Source organism: Felis catus, chromosome F1 (genome assembly GCF_018350175.1).
Source record: "Felis catus isolate Fca126 chromosome F1, F.catus_Fca126_mat1.0, whole genome shotgun sequence".
Taxonomy (NCBI): Eukaryota; Metazoa; Chordata; class Mammalia; order Carnivora; family Felidae; genus Felis; species Felis catus.
This window is the reverse complement of record NC_058384.1, coordinates 47,953,762-47,970,832: the sequence shown is the minus strand read 5'-3', so window position 1 is coordinate 47,970,832 and position 17,071 is coordinate 47,953,762. Positions and strand designations below refer to the sequence as shown.

At 34.9% G+C, this 17,071-nt stretch overlaps 1 protein-coding gene across 4 annotated transcripts in view; it reads right to left on the bottom strand.

The window, feature by feature from the left end:
* UCHL5 (ubiquitin C-terminal hydrolase L5) overlaps window positions 1-17,071 on the bottom strand; it is a 42,049-nt gene that overhangs the window by 2,569 nt on the left and 22,409 nt on the right. For 2 of the 4 annotated variants that reach the window (XM_045049230.1, XM_011291085.4), the window contains exons 4-10: window positions 15,739-15,864; window positions 15,586-15,647; window positions 15,380-15,510; window positions 14,513-14,576; window positions 9,606-9,708; window positions 8,397-8,510; window positions 5,531-5,629 (exon numbers count right to left, since the gene is read on the bottom strand). In XM_045049230.1, coding sequence (XP_044905165.1) covers window positions 5,531-5,629; window positions 8,397-8,510; window positions 9,606-9,708; window positions 14,513-14,576; window positions 15,380-15,510; window positions 15,586-15,647; window positions 15,739-15,864 — 699 coding nt within the window. The remainder of the gene's footprint in view (window positions 1-5,530; window positions 5,630-8,396; window positions 8,511-9,605; window positions 9,709-14,512; window positions 14,577-15,379; window positions 15,511-15,585; window positions 15,648-15,738; window positions 15,865-17,071) is intronic. The other 2 variants (XM_045049229.1, XM_011291086.4) reach the window with 1 other exon arrangement.

The following is a 17,071-nucleotide window of genomic DNA, read 5'->3' as shown; positions in this document are numbered from 1 at the left end:
GTTTGTAGTTCTTTCCTATCTGAAGTTAAAATGTATTATTATAATTATCTAAAAATACATAATTACTAATTCCATAAAATCATACTCACTCATAAATATTTCAAAACAATATATTTACATATGTGCCCATTTCTCATTCAAATTGAGTAAAAGAAAAATCTTACATTAGTTTCTGCATATTTGAACAAATGACTTTAACATCTCACTAAAGGATTATGTATCTGTAGTATTGATAAACTTTATTTATACAACCCAAAAAATGCTCTCACACTTTATTTCATTTATCCTCATAACAATTATATAGCTTGAACCCAGTAATTCTATTTTATTTTCAGCAGATAAATAAGACAGAGCTTACAGATAACAAACTTGACCTAAGTCACACAGCTAGAAGGAAATAAAACCTCGAGAGGTCAAAGACACCTGTCCTAGAGCAGTGCTTTTCAATGTACATACCAATAACCTGGGGTCCCTGTTATAATACAAACTGATTCAAAAAAATAACTGAGGTTCTAAGTTTCTAACAAATTCTCATATGATACCAATTCTGCTGGTCCTCAAATGATACTTTGAGAATAATTCAGAGTACTAGAATATAATAGTCTTTCCACTATGCCACTTGAATCAGAAAGGAATAGAGTTTTGCTATTATACAACTAAGAAAAAAAATCCTTAGATTAAAAAATAGGGTAATTAGGACAATTACAATCTTTTTTATAATTCATTAGGTAGGGGTGCCCTTGTGGCTCAATAGGTTAAGTGTCTGACTTGGGTTCGGGTCATGATCTCACACAGTTTATGAGTTTGAGCCCCACAACGGGGCTCTGTGCTGACAGCTCAGAGTCTGGAGCCTGCTTCATATTCTGTGTCTCCCTCTCTCTCTACCCCTCCCCTGCTCACACTGTTTCTCTCTCTCTCTCTCTCTCTCTCAAAAATAAATAAGCATTTTAAAAAAATTATAATGCATTAGGTAGTATAATTATTATACAAATAGTGTATTTTATTATGATAAAATAGTGCTATGACTTAGAATATTAAGAGGAAATATGTTGGGACGCCTGGGTGGCTCAGTCGGTTAAGCCTCCGACTTCAGCTCAGGTCACGATCTCACGGTCCGTGAGTTCGAGCCCCGTGTCGGGCTCTGAACTCATGGCTGAGAGCCTGGGGCCTGCTTCCGATTCTGTGTCTCCCTCTCTCTCTGCCCCTTCCCCGTTCATGCTCTGTCTCTGTCTCAAAAATAAATAAACGTTAAAAAAAAAAAATTAAAAAAAAATAAATAAATTAAAAATTTAAAAAAAAAGGAGGAAATATGTTATGTGTATCATATAAAATAAAACTGCTGGGGTGCCTGGGTGGCTTTGTCAGTTAAGTGTCCGACTTCAGGTCAGGTCATGATTTCATGGTTTCTGAGTTCAAGCTCCACATCGGGCTCTGTGCTGACTGCTCAGAGCCTGGACCCTGCTTCAGATTCTATGTCTCCCTCTCTCTCTGCTTCTCCCCCACTTGTGCTCTGTCTCTCTCTCTCTCAAAAATAAATAAAATGTAAAATAAAACTGCTTGCATGAACATTTTTAGTTAACAGGCATAACTTGTAATTTGATATGTGTACAATTTTTACAACAGAAATTCTGTTTCCAAATAATGAAAATACAATTCAACTTCAGATATAACTTGAAATTAAAATACATATTTCTTCCTTATTGACCCCTGAATATACAGAATGTTTAGTTGGATTAACAAAAATAAATTTACTGGTTTATGACATAAACTTTATAACATAATTAAATGAGCAAAGACATAATGCAGAGCGTGTCCATATAATTATTAAAATATATAATTCAGATAAAATTAAGAAGTTAAATAAGTTTTATAACTATGTATTTTTAGGTTACATCCTGAGCAGTGTTTATGTAATGTATATTCAACACCTCAGATAAGAGTAGAAGCCTTATGTAACAAAAGTACTTATAAGCCAAGATCTTAAACTAATTCATTATAGCCATATGCCCTTGGAACAAAGTCTTGATCTTTTCTTTATTATTCTGTAAAACAAAAAGACTTCCAAACCCAAACACTTTCATGCCATCACAGGCTATAAGCAACTGTCTCAGTTACTCTGAGATCTGATCCTGGACAGGTTTGGCATTCAGCATCACTGCGGAGAGTAGTCTCATCTTTCCTGTTTGGTTCCTTCTACCCCTTTTATGCTTTGTTCCTTTATTCTACTTTCCCTTGGCATGGGGGTTTGGGGGGGAGGGGAGGAGCATTTCAACTTACTAATTTCTTAGTTAACTTCAACTTATCCATTTCTGAATTCTACATGTAATTTTTCTTAGAAGTATTACCATTAAGCATTTATCACTATTAAAGCCCTTGTATATAATTATAAAATCTCATCTTTATTCTTTCATTTGTAACATTAGCAGAAAGTGATATTCAATATGATACAATAACTCCTTTTTTCCAAATAAGATGAACAAAATATATTTGTGCTTAAGGAAGCGGACTTATTGGTAGACAATAAGCATTTGATTCTAACTACAGATTTAAAATTTTGTGGATGTGAAACTTCAAGGGGCATAGCTATTTAGGAGCCCCGCTGTGCTCCCCCCTGATCTTCAGCATGAATTTATTCTGGCACTTATCAGAACAATTCTATTCAACACGATACTATAGTTGTTTATTCCTTGCCCCAACTATATCATGAATTGCTTAAGAGGGAAGACATCTCTAGACTTTAAGAGAGGTCCAGGAATAAAGCTGCAACTAGATAAATGATGAATGATTTTAAAATTTCAAAAATTTTTATCAAGTAATGCATCTGAATTCCTTTAGGGGATACTCCTTAAAGGATATATTCCTTTAGGGGAATCCCTTAGGGGACAACAGATATTGCATATACACGAAGAATAAATGTAACCTCAATATTGCTTATGCAATATTATTAATCAAAAAACAGTTGGAAGAAAGAGGCAAGAGGTAGAAGATCAATAACTACCCCCTCAAAAAAACAGATGCAAACACAAGAACACACTGAGCTGGTGTTCCACCAACACCAGACGCTCATACTGCCACCCTGTGTCCAAACTAACATCAACTCAGAAATTACAGTTCCAATGGAAAAGCTGAAAAGCTGTTCCAACTACACTTTCAAAAAACTCTGGGGATATACGGTCATTAAAATCAAACAAGAATGGTCGTTTTCCTAATTTGCACCAAAAAGTTTATTCACAGATCAATTTTGAAGCAAAATACGTACATATTAAATTTCCCTAATAAACATTTGTCTGGCCTTTAATAACACTTACGTATATTTAGAATCTGATGTAACATGATTTAACATAACAGCCTACATATTAATATTTTAATATTTTTAATAGTGAAATATTTCATAGTGTTGCATGCAAAGAACACACTATGGAGATACTTCGGAGACTCACAGAATCCTAATTGTTAATCTGGAAATCTAAAAATCAGTTTTCCATCTTACACTTTTATAGCTTTAATACCCTGGGATACATGAATAGAAAACCTATATGGAAAAGAGAATATTGAGGGCGCCCTAGGTGGTGGCTCAGTCGATTAAGTATCCGACTCTTGGTTTTGGCTCAGATCATGAACTCATGGTTCCTGAGATTGAGCCCCGAAATGGGCTCTGTGCTGACAGTGCAGAGCCTGCTTGGGATTCCCTCTCCCTCTCTCTCTCTCAAAATAAATAAATAAACATTTTTTTTAATTTTTATTTTTTAACATTTATTTATTTTTGAGACAGAGAGAGACATAGCATGAACAGAGGAGGGGCAGAGAGAGAGGGAGACACAGAATCCAAAACAGGCTCCAGGCTCTGAGCGGTCAGCACAGAGCCCGACACGGGGCTTGAACCCATGGACCGTGAGATCATGACCTGAGCCGAAGTCGGACGCTTCACCGACCAAGCCACCCAGGCGCCCCAATAAACATTTTTTTAAAAAGGGGAAGACTTAGCAGTTTTCTGCAATAATTCGTGTACTTAGTGCTAAAAGCAGAAGCACACGTTTCAGGATCTGGGTAATAGGTATACACAAAAACCATAACTTTCACTTCGTATCGTTTAAAATTTAAAATTTATGATGATATAAAAAAGCTGGGTTGAAATGTATCTTTGCTTCATACTTCAATTTTTTTTTTTTTAACGTTTATTCATTTTTGAGAGACAGAGAGAGAAACAGCATGAGCAGGGAAGGGGCAGAGAGAAGGAGACACAGAATCTGAAACAGGCTCCAGGCTCTGAGCTGTCAGCACAGAGCCTGATGCACGGCTCGAACTCACAAACCGTGAGATCATGACCTGAGCTGAAGTTGGACGCTCAACCAACTTGAGCCACTCAGGCGCCCCTCTTTGCTTCATACTTTAAAATTAATAAGAAACACATACCTACCATGTGCTCTGCTCTTAAGTTAATGATCCAAAATGTTATTTGCCTAGTACTGTCTTCTCAAAGTGTTTCTCAAAACGTGGTACACAAACAAGCTGCATTAGAGTCACTTGGGGTAACTCTAATTAAAGATTTCTTCCCCTATATCAGAATATCTGGGGAGGGGCCAGGTAACATGTATTTTAAAGAGTATCCAGTGATGGTCACTTTTAGAAACACTGATTTACAGTATAAACTTAAAAACAACTTAATTGCATTGCATTTATTCAATAAATATTTAAGTGCCTTGTTCTGAAGATAAAAATCTTAGAAATCAGAATTTTTCACAAACCTTTGTTAATTCTTCAGCGGAAAGAATACTAGCTTAGGAATGAATACAAAAAACCTATTTCTTAGTCTAGGCTATGGTTATTTTTTCCCCCTTCAATGTCCATTCTAGTTTTAAATTCTACGATAATTCAAATTTTTCTTAAACTAAAGAACAAAGAATCTTATTAACATTAAAAATTTGCTTTCAGAGGCACCTGGGTGGCTCAGTCAGTTAAGCGTCCAACTTCAGCTCAGGTCATGACCTTGCAGTTCATGAGTTCAAGCCCTGAGTCAGGCTCTGCTGACAAGCTCAGAGCCTGGAGACTGCTTCAGATTCTGTGTCTCCCTCTCTCTCTGTCCCTCGCCTGCTCACACGCTGTCTTTCTCTCTCAAAAATAAATAAACATTAAAAATGTTTTTAATAAACAAATTTAATAAACAAAATTTAATAAACAAATTTGTTTTTAATAAGCAAATTTAATAAAAATATATATATATTTTTAAATGTTGCTTTCAGCTTAAAGAAAGGAAAATGTTTTAAATTTTATTCTAATATATTAGGTACATTCTGAGTTCGTAACACTAAGGATTCTGGAAGGCTAAACAGTAGGGCAATTCCTTATTTTTATTTTACAATATCAGGTTGAATTAATGCTTATCTAGAATATAAAACAATAGGAGAAAGCCAAAAAAATAAAATAAAAATGCTTCAACAAATTTCACCTCTACTCAAGCCAAAAAAAAAAACAAAAACACAACACTGTTTTGGGGGAATCTAAATCTAATAAGTATTCACCAGTAACTTACCTTTTCTACTAGTGGTATTAACTGCTGGTGTTCTGCTAAAGTCTTTAATAATTCCATAATGAAAGGCAGATAATTATGCTTCCTTCTGATATTTTCGATCTGAAAGTAAAACAAATATCAAAACACACTAACTTTACATTTCTACTAAGTTCCTAATATTGTAATTTTTGCAACCTACTCAATAGAAATGGGAAAAAAATCTTCCATTCTCATGAGAAAAAAATATTAGAAATAATGAGATTATATCCCCACTGAGAATAAAGACTAATACAATAAAAAATACGAGGAGTTTCTTGGGTTACGGTTTCCCACCCTTGGCTTAGCAAATAGCAGAGGCTTTTAAAAGTCTAAAATTATTTATGAAAACTTAACTTACGAAAGCAAACTTAAGAAGGCCCACATGGTAAATTAACTTGCTATTTGCTACTATAACTATGCAAATAATCAGGAAAGCCTAATGAAAGCAGCTTTATTCTGTGATCAAGAATAATTTTTCTCTGAATTACTTTTAATCAAAATAGGGTGGACTATAGGGAAAGACCTGTACTTCAAAGGAAAACTATGCATTGTCTAGCACACCTCTCCCAAGTTACCCAATTCGAGTTTTTCACTGCCATTAAGCTATTAAATATTCTGTCTAGCAATTTATTTCCCTTCTCCCGTAGAGAAAAGTTTCCATCTTTAGTAAATTCATTTCAATATTCCTTTAGATAAACTTGAGCTTCTTGACTTCTCACTTGAACTAGCTGTGACATCTTACAGGTTCCTCAAATTAAATAATAAATTTAATAAAATCTTAACATATGCTCATTTTATATCAGTAGGAGAATCATTTTACCTTTTGGAACAAAGCATTCTCCAACAGTGTAGCAGGTAGAGATTCTGAAAACCAAGTGTGTGTTTTACTTTAGGCTAATATTAAAACTTGGTTAATTATGGAATAACCCTGCATAAGACTGCATAAGTGGTGGGTAGTTATTTTGTGTACCACATAAAATGGAAGATAAACATTCAAGCTTTTATTCCTTACCTCCCTGTCTCCATGAACTTGGCCCACCTTTTTCCTGCCTGGAATACTCGAGCCAGCCCCTACTTCCAACTAAAGAAATCTTACTAGTTCCAGGTTCACTTATTTTATTTAACAGTTATTTGTAGACTGTTAAATATGATGCAAAGCACTATGCTAACACTGTGATGATCAATTAAAAAATTTTAAAAAAGACAATCCTTGCCTTCAAAGTGAGATTCAAATGAAAACCAATGCTTTTCCTACTATGATACACATGAGAAATAATATAACTACCATTTCCAAACTCACACAAAATTCAGAGCTCCCTTCACACTTTTTACTGTCTCTGAAAAAAGCTTATCAGATTGCAAATGAAGGAGAATGACATTATTAAAGATCACATTGCTTTATATTTGCCTTTCAATTACATGTTTGCCATAATTAAAATTAAATAAAAAAAATTTTAACACCCTAAAAAATTAAAAAGGAAAATAAAATAAATGAACCCAACTGTGTACCAAATTGGTGATAGAATCACACCAAGAGAAAATTTTCTGAAATAACTTTAAAAACATAGTAGTTTGATTATATATCCAAAATGGGATATATCCTAAGAAAAAACTTTCAGTTGTTATTAATGCTACTTACTACTATTGCTGTTTCTGTACCTTTATATATATACACTTATATATACTTACAAATATATGCACATGTTATATATATATGGCATAAAGCAAATAATTATTTGCTTATACATGAATATACTATATACATACAGCATAAAGCAAATAAGTAATTACGTTAATATTGTTAGGAATCAAGATTTTCAGCTTAAGAGAGAGAAATGTGAGGTGCCTGGGTGGCTCAGTCAGTTGAACACCCGAGTCTTGATTTCGGCTCAGGTCATGATCTCAGGATTCACGGGATGGAGCCCCACATAGGGCTCTGCGCTGATAGTGTGGAGCCTGCTTGGGATTCTCTCTCTGCCCCTCCCTTACTCATGTATGTACTCACATGCTTCCTCTCTCTCTCTCTCTCTCTCTCTCTCTCTCTCTCCCTCTCTCTCTCTCTCTCTCTCAAAATAAGCATTTAAAAAAGAGAGAGGGAGAAGATGCAAATAGTTAATTTCAAGTATAAAGCCATTTAATTCTTTCTTTTTTTTTAAGTAGGCTCCACATGCAACATGGGTCTTGAACTCATGACCCTGAGATCAAGAGTCCCATGCTCTACCAGCTGGGCAAACCAGGCACCCCAAGTCCTTTAATTCTAAATTTGAACACTGAATTCACATTATATTTTCTCTTCAAACTAAAACAAGCAGCAAACAAAAATGTATTTCTTAGCTCTGAAAAGGCCTAGACATAATGACCAATTGGTATCACTGTGTACCCAAAGAGTGGTTTCTAAATACCATTTCCCAACAATAGGACACAGAGTTTCTTGATAAAATGGCTAATCCAAGTCTGAAGCAGGAGATCTACAAGGTGATTCTGAAATATCTAGTCATGCTAGAAAGCAAGGAAACTATCAGAGATGAAGAGAATCCCATCAAAAGAACTTAGGAGACAGCTTGAAGTTGATCCTAATGGCCAAAGAAGAAATAATCTGATCATCCATAACTGCAGTGAACTGAAGCATCAAATCAGTTAAAAAATCTGTTCATAACAACACTTCAAAAAAAAATTAAAAAGAAAGAAATCTCACGAGTTACCCTTTGTGGGGTGCCACGGAATCAACTCATTATTCTGAAAACTAGTAATTGATGGGGGAAAACAATCAAGTATTCAATGTACTTTCATGTTAAAATATACTACTCTATATTAAAACAATAAAGGAACAAATAAAAGGAAAACATACCTTATATCTTTTTAGTTTCTGTACTTCTTCTTCAATAAGCATCTGATTTTTGGCAACCTCTGACTGAATAGCACTTAACATATTATTACCCTGATCTGTATCCATGGGTTCCTCCTTAGGGTAAAGAAAAAGAAACACCATACCCTAATGATTGAGGCTTGAGTCCAAAATACTTTAAAATTATATACATAGTACAATTATTTCCAAATTTTACTCTTAATATTGGTGACAGAATTCCAGCCTACTAACTGCAATATTAAAGGACAAAAGCCCTAAGTAGTACCATCCATATTTCTATGTTCTACAATAACACATATGCATTTTTAACTAAAAACAATCTATACTGCAATATGCTGTGTTGCTATAATCTTTTGTTCAGCTATAAAATAAATATGCTTAAATATGTTCTTAAGAATATGGGATCAAAGAATGTAAAAAAGGTACTATTACTAATTATCTTCTCCAATCATATTTACTACAGAAAGATAATCAATCATATAGGCTAGTAAAGATTACATGTATCTAAATGTACCCAATTAATTCTTTGAGAAATATATTCTAACTTGCTTAATTATATAATGAAATTAGTTAATTGCTAATACTTATATCCATTTAATATTTGTTTTAAGTGGCTTACATATATCATCTCATTTAATCCTCACAACAGCCTTATAAGGTAAATACTATTTTCATTTGAACTTAAGAAACTGAAGCACAAAGAAATATTCCAATTCATGCATCCATTAAGTCACAAAGCCAGGAGCTGAATCTAGGCAACCTGACTCCAGAGTGTATTCTCTTAATCACCACTCAGGACACTTGATTAAATCAGGAAGGAAGGAATGAGGAAAGAGAAGGAGGTAGGGAGGGAGGGAAAGAGAGAGAGAGAGAACAAAGGAAGTAGAGCAAGAAAGAGAGATAAAGAATACTTTCCCTAAAATAACTAAACTAGAACTTTGCACTTAAAAACATGGCCAAAAGGCGTGCCTGGGTGGCTCAGTTGGTTAAGCCTCCAACTTCGGCTTAGGTCATGATCTCATGGTTCGTGGGTTCAAGCCCCGCATCAGCCTCTGTGCTGACAGCTCAGAGCCTAGAGTCTGCTTCAGATTCTGTCTCCCCCTCACTCTGCCCCTCCCCCACTCATGCTCTGTCTCTCCCTCAAAAATAAATGCTTAACAACAAAAAAAAATTTAAAACATGGCCACAAACCTCAGCAAGTTGTCTTTGTAACTCTGCTATCTTCTGTTCATATATCATTTTTCTGTCAGACACGATGGCCATTAAGTTAAATCGAATTTCACCTTCACTGTACCTACAAAAAAGTTAAAGTTTATAATGTAATAAAGAACTGTAACACTATTACAATTAAAATAATCTATTGTGATTACCCTATGGCTCTCTAGGATAAACACAAATCTATCAATGGCTAACAACGAAAATAGACATTTAAAAAAGGCTTTCATATATGAAAGGGTACACCTGCAGTAAAATAAAAAAAACAACAACAAACACCTGGCTAAATTTAATCACAAACTTTTAAATGTTCTGACCTCAGAAAAAAATAACTAAACTAAGACCTCACATTTGTTAGATTAATTATACTGGCATTTTTATGGTAATTAACCACATTCCTAACTTACACTTTTTTCTAAGTCATTATATAGTTGCTATTTTTAATTAATATATTTTTAAATTTCACTTTATACTTTATATTTCATTATAAATAAGTTGTGAAATATTTATGTATTTTATTAATGTGATTATATCCTGTTGTAAAACTTCCGAATGCTATTTTCGCTACTCTGATACCAGAGTATCACAATGATATAAGCTTGTTTATGATAGGGATTGACAGTAGAAAAATTACTGCCAATATTACATGAATGGTGCTTATTCAAGATGTATATAGAAAATGTAAGCCTGTCTTTGCATTATTCACCTCTAACATTTTCTCATACAAAATTCTATCCACTGGAAAGCACATGGCCCAATATAACCTATAGTGCTTTGCACTACGTACAAATGTTGTTTATAAAACTGCTATGGAACTTCCATTTCCCTATTCCTCCCACTAAGAAAATAACAAACTAAAATACTAGACATAATATATACATGTATATATGTATACATATATATACATATATATACATATATATACATACATACATATATATATATATATATTTTTTTTTTTTTTTTTAAAGGCAAGGAAAAATGAAAATTCTGAAAGGTGGAGAGAAGGCAGGCAAGCTAGGGAACCAGGACCCAAAAATGACACAGTGGTACACTCCTTGAGTTATCTCATTTGCCTTCGTATATCCTAGACTTGGAGAAGAAGCCAGCAACCAAGAAATGCCAACAGGCACAGACCAAAAAGAAGTACCAAAAAAAGTCTGCTCTTTCTTATCCAAATCGGAAAGGGGCAATTCATGAGACAGAAAACCTTTAGACAATAACCACTCTACCAGAGCTAAACACAGTGGAAAAACTGTGGCCCCAACCCTATCTACAGCAAAGGCTGAGCAGGGAGATAGGACTTTCATCCCTGTGGGTGTAATGACACCTATGTGCAGTGTCCAGAGGAGACCAAATGGGAATCCAAGTGGGAAGTCACTACCATACTGTGTTGAAGAAGCCTCCCCCACTTTAGCGACAGTGAAGCCACATAGCAAGCAGTAACAAGGCAAACCCAGCCAGGGTGGTATCAGCAGATACTCTTTTAGGGGCCAGAACTCCCATCCCTGCCTAGCATAACAAGGAAACCCTCCCACCTTAGGTATCAATGGAGGGACAGTGAGGAACCTGAATTTCTACTCCCACCTGCAGTAATGAGGTAGCATCCCTGATATACCCTGCCAGAGCAGTGCCCATATAAACCAGCTTAACAAGAAGTTTTATTATACAGAGTCCAGACACTTATTATATAAAACCCCAAATGTCCAGGTTTCAATCTGTAATCACTTGTCATATTAAAAATGATGAAAATCTCAACTTGACTGAAAACACTAATCAAAAATAAAAAAGCAAGACTGGCTATATTACTATGAGATAAAGTAAATTTCAAAACAAAGAAAATTACTAAAAAGGGACATTATGTAATGATAAAAAGATCAATCCACCAAGAAGAAATGGCAACAAATGTTTATAACTCCAAACAACAGACCTGCAAAATATGTAAAGGAAAGCTGATAAACTGATAAAGCTGATAAAATCCTTGGGGCACCTGGATGGCTCAGTCAGTTAAGATCTGACTCTTGATTTTGGCTCAGGTCATGATCTCACAGCTGTGAGATCGAGCCCCATGTCAGTCTCTGCACTGAGCTTCGAATTTCCTCTCTCTCTCTGTCCCTCCCCAGCTTGTGTATATGTGCAAGCTCTCTCTCTCTCTTTCTCTCAAAAAAAAATAAACATTTTTAAAAATTTTTTGAAAGTAGACAAATCCATAACTGCCCTTATTTGCATATGGCATGATTATCTGTGTAGAAAATGCCAAGGAACTCATAAAAAAACCTTCTAAAGCTGGTGGGTAAGATCTAAGATCAGCAAGGTCAAAGGATACAAGAAAAAGAAAGAAAATAATCAACTGTGTTTCTACATATTAACAATGATCAAAGAAATCCTATTATTTGTAATCACTCAAAAGACTAAGAAATGCTTGGCTGTAAATCTGACAAAACATGTACAGGATTTGTAGGCTGAAAACTACAAAATGCTGATGAAATAAATTAGAGAAGATCAAAGTTAATAGAGAGACATACCATGTTCATAGACTGGAAGACTCATCATAGAAAAGATGCCAATTCTCCCCAAATGGATATAAATGTTTGACACAATTCGTAACCAAATCCCAGCAAGAATTTTTATGGATATGAACAAAATTATACTAAAATTTATATGAGAAGACAGAGGAACTATAATAGCTGAAACAATTTTGAAGAAAAAGAATAAAGTTGTAGGTGTCAGTTTATCTGATTTTGAGACTTATAGCTAGAGTAATCAACACTGTGTAGTACAGGGGCATGTAGGTGGCTTAGTCAGTTAAGCATCCAACTCTTAATTCTGGCTCAGGTCATGATCTCACAGTTCATGGGATCAAGCCCCATGTTGGGCTCTGTGCTGTCAGACAGGCTCTGCACAGAGCCTGCCTGGATTCTCTCTCTACCCCCCCCCCCACTCTTTCCCCCCCACTCATGCTTGCACTCCCTCTGCCTCTCTCAAAATAAACATTCAAAAAAATTAAAAATAAAGGTGAAAAAAGACTGTGTAGAACTGGCAAAGAGCAGACAAATAGGTCAACAGAACAGAGTAGTGAACCCAGAAATACCCAACACAAATATACTCAAACTGGTTTTTTACAATTCTACCCAAATTTCTACAGGAAGGATAGCCTTTCCAACAAATGGTTCTAGAGCAACTGGACATGCACAGGCAACAAAATGAACTTAGACTTACTTTACAACATATACAAAAATTAACTCAAAGTAGATCACAGACTTAAATGTAAACTGTTAAAATATAAACTTTTTAGAAAAAAAGACCAAGAGAAAATCTTTAGGATCTATGGCTAGACAAAGAATTCTTCGACTTGACAACAAAAATACAATTCATAGTAGAAAAGATTCATAAATTAGACTTCACTGAGATTAAGAGCTTTTGCTCTGTGACAGACTGTGTGGGAGAATTAGGGGACAAGTTACATACTAGGAGAGAATATTTGCAGGCAATGTGTCTGATGAAGGACTAGTACTATCCAGAATATGTAAAGAACCTCAAGGCTCAACAGTCAAAAAAAAAAAAAAACACACACACAATCCAATCACAAAATAGGCAAAAGTCATGGAAAGATTTTCAACATCATTAGTCATTAGAGAAATGCAGATCAAAGCCACAATGAAACATCACTATCCACCTACTAGAATAGCTAAAACAAAAAGTTTTGACAAAACCAAATGCTAGTAAGGATGCGGAGAAACTGGATCACTCATACATTGCTGGTGGGAATGTAAAATGGTACAGCCACTCTGGGAAAGAGTTTGGCAGTTTCTTAAAAAATTAAACATGCGGGGCGCCTGGGTGGCTTGGTCAGTTGGGCGTCCGACTTCGGCTCAGGTCATGATCTCACGGTCGGTGAGTTGGAGCCCCGCGTCGGGCTCTGTGCTGACAGCTCAGAGCCTGGAGCCTGTTTCAGATTCTGTGTCTCCCTCTCTCTCTGCCCCTCCCCTGTTCATGCTCTGTCTCTCTCTGTCTCAAAAATAAATAAACGTTAAAAAAAAAAAATTAAACATGCATTTACAACTCAGCAATGGCACTCTTGGGCATTTATCCCACAGAAATGAACTTATGTTCACACAAAAATCTGTACAAAGGTTTATTGCAGCTTTATTCATAATAGCCAAAAACTGAAAGCAATCCACATGTCCTTCAATGCGTAAATGGACAAAAAAAAAAAAGGTATATCCATACCATAGTTATTACCCATCAAGAGAAAAGACTGAACTACTTTTAACAACCTGGATAAATCTCCAGAAAATTGTGCTGAGTGAAAGAAGCCAGTCCAAAAAGTTTATATATCGTATGATTCCAATTATACAACATTCTTTAACGGACAAAAAATTATAAAACTAGGGATTAAGGAGGCAGGAGGAGTGGCAGCAGGGGGAGGCATCGGTGGCTCTAAAAGAGGAAATCCTTGTGGTAATTAAATCATTCTATACCTCGACTATATCAATGTCAATATTCTGGCTGTTGACACTGGACTACAGTTTTGCCAGATGTTACCACTGCGGATTAAGGGTGCATGGGATCTCTCTGTACTATAGTTATAACTGAATATGAATATACAATTATCTCAAAATAATAGTTTTAATTTAATAAAAAAAAATAGATGCCTAAAAACAAAACTCTACAAAACTATACAAAATATCTAAATGGAGATCTGCATGTCTAACTTTTATAAAGATGACATATTACTATGTAGAATTTAGAGATTTCTTCCTGAACACATTAATCCAATCCAAAGTAGATGTTCAACAAGCATTGCTAAAATAATAATAAAAGTTGAAAAAACAAGTTTAAATCCCAGAATACTATGCTAGTAAGATTAGCTGAGCATTTACTTTTGTATCCTTTTTTCTATGACCGGCCTCACTGCGCTGATCCAGTCATCTTGATTGCATGCACCTAGAAAGAAATTTGAAAGCAATTAAATCAAATAAAATCAATATTAAAATTATTTCAAAAGTTAGTCTAAAAGATCTTTTAATAAAAATTTTGGCAAATTCAGGATGGTAAAAATCCTTTTAGGATTAACTATCCTTATAAACTTAACTATGTTAAGCTTCAATTATTATTTTCTTAGTAATGGTAAGGGTAAAAAGCATTAATATAATTTGCATTACCACATTATTGTGTCAGTAAGTGCTGAACAACTGTTCAAAAAAGTCACGAATCAGGAAGTTATCCTATTAAAATTCACAACTTCGTGAAATAAGAATAACTACCTCCATTTTAGCGATAAAACTGAGAGCAAAGAAAAATCATCATACTAGTAGCAAAATAATCCTGACTCCCAACCATAATAACTATAAATTAAAAACTGAAATTCACACATAATGCAAAACCAATTTTATCCAGTTGTTTTAATCCTCTTTTTCATCTTAAGTTTTAGCATAGCTACCAGTTTTATAGCAAAACTGACTGTTCTGTTTGATCTTTTACTTCCTTTATATTTGATAGGCTCTAAGGAATACAGAAAGGGTGACCAGATAGAAGCCAACAGAGAAAATGTAGAGATCAGCAACATGTCCTTCCTGTGTTATTTAACTTCATAAAGTAATGAAAAACTTAAGACTTTGACGACATTATACTACCTCACAGTTACCTTCCCCTTCAAAATCTAAGCAGTACTGTGGCTAAAATGAAGGAGAATACCCAATCTTTTTTCCTTGTCAAAAGTGAAATACCAGGAACAGGAACCAGAGTACCTAAATCAATCGGTCCTTCTCTTAATCCATCTAATTCATACAATCTTCCGTTTACAGGAACATAACTGACAAAATGAAAAGCATCTTCTTCTTTTGCGGACGTCTTTGCATCAAATTCAAACATTTGCTGTCTACAGTGAAGAAAAAAATAGTGAGAAACAGACAAGCATGAAAGAAAGTGTTTATTTAACAAAAAGTCTCTTTACCTGGCAAAACTGTTGTGTACTTGTCGAATCACATCTGAATTGCTCAGTGCCAAACCTTTCATCTAAAATAATTTTTAAAGTAGCCTATTAAAAAGAGAATTATCACAAACTATCAAAAATGGAGCATTTTAGGAATAATATGATTATACTCACAGCTGCATCAAAACTTTGTGAAAATTCTTTAAATTCTGACAATGTCTCTCCTAAATGGACATCTTGATGGGTACAGTTCAGTAACACACTGACTATAGCTTGGGTAGCACAAGCATTGTTAATAACCTATAAAATATAAAAGCAAAATATTATAAATTTATGGTTTAAAAAGCAGCTTTTAAATGATGACAATGCCCTCCAAAATATGAATAAAGCTAATAGTTTTCAAAGTTTATTTCATATAGTCTTAACATAAGCATAATAAACATGTCTAATTCGGGCACCTGGGTGGCTCAGTCAGTTATCCAACTTTGGCTCAGATCGTGATCTCACAGTTTTTGAGTTAGAGCCCCACGTCAGGCTCTGTGCTGACAGCTCAGAGCCTGGAGCCTGCTTCGGATTCTGTGTCTCCCTCTCTCTCTGCCCCTCCCCTGCCTGTGCTTGCTCTCTCTCTCTCTCTCTTTCTCTCTTTCAAAAATAAATAAACATTTTTAAAAAAATTTTTTAAATAAACATGTTTAATTCCATTCTAATATATTTTTTAGGAATTTACTGCAATTCTGCAGTTGAGAATTCTAGGAAACCAAATAAACTCAGAACATCAAGAAACTAATCCAGTTAGGGTAGCAAGGCCAATCTTTCCTGATCTAAACACAGCTGATGAAACCAACAGAACTTGTCTTCCCTCCTATTTACGTCTTCCTACATTCATTTCTACCTATCCAAATTTAACCCATATTTCAGAACCCAGCACAAGCTCCAACTTACCTATGTGGCTTTTAGAGAAATTATCCAACAACTGCTATTTCTACCCTTCTTTGATTTCCTAAAAAGGATATACATTGTCCACGCATTTTTTTCATCTCAGTCATATATAGTCTTTACAGTGCTGTCATTTAGCCGTTAACTATTTAAAAAAATGAGTGGACCTTACATTCTAATCAGAGTGAAAAAACATTCAGATAGCTCCTTACTATGTGCCAGGTACTTTTTAGGCACTTCATATGTATTAATTATTTTAATTCTCTCAACAACCTATGAAGAAGGAGTAATATTATTCTCATTTTACATTTGTGGAAGCTAAGGTACAAAGAAATTAAGTAACTTGCCCAAAGGGTACAGAGCTAAGCAAGAGGCAGAGTCTGGTTCTAGAATCTGTACACTTAGCCACCATGTTAGGCTGGCTCTGTACATACATGTGGTCTCTCTAACCAGATTATAACCCACTATGGACAAGGGTTTCTTCCATATTCCCTCTAGCCCCTCCAGTGTTGAGATTATAGAGCTGGAAAGAACCTTAGACGATTACTGTGAATACCACAGCAACATTAAC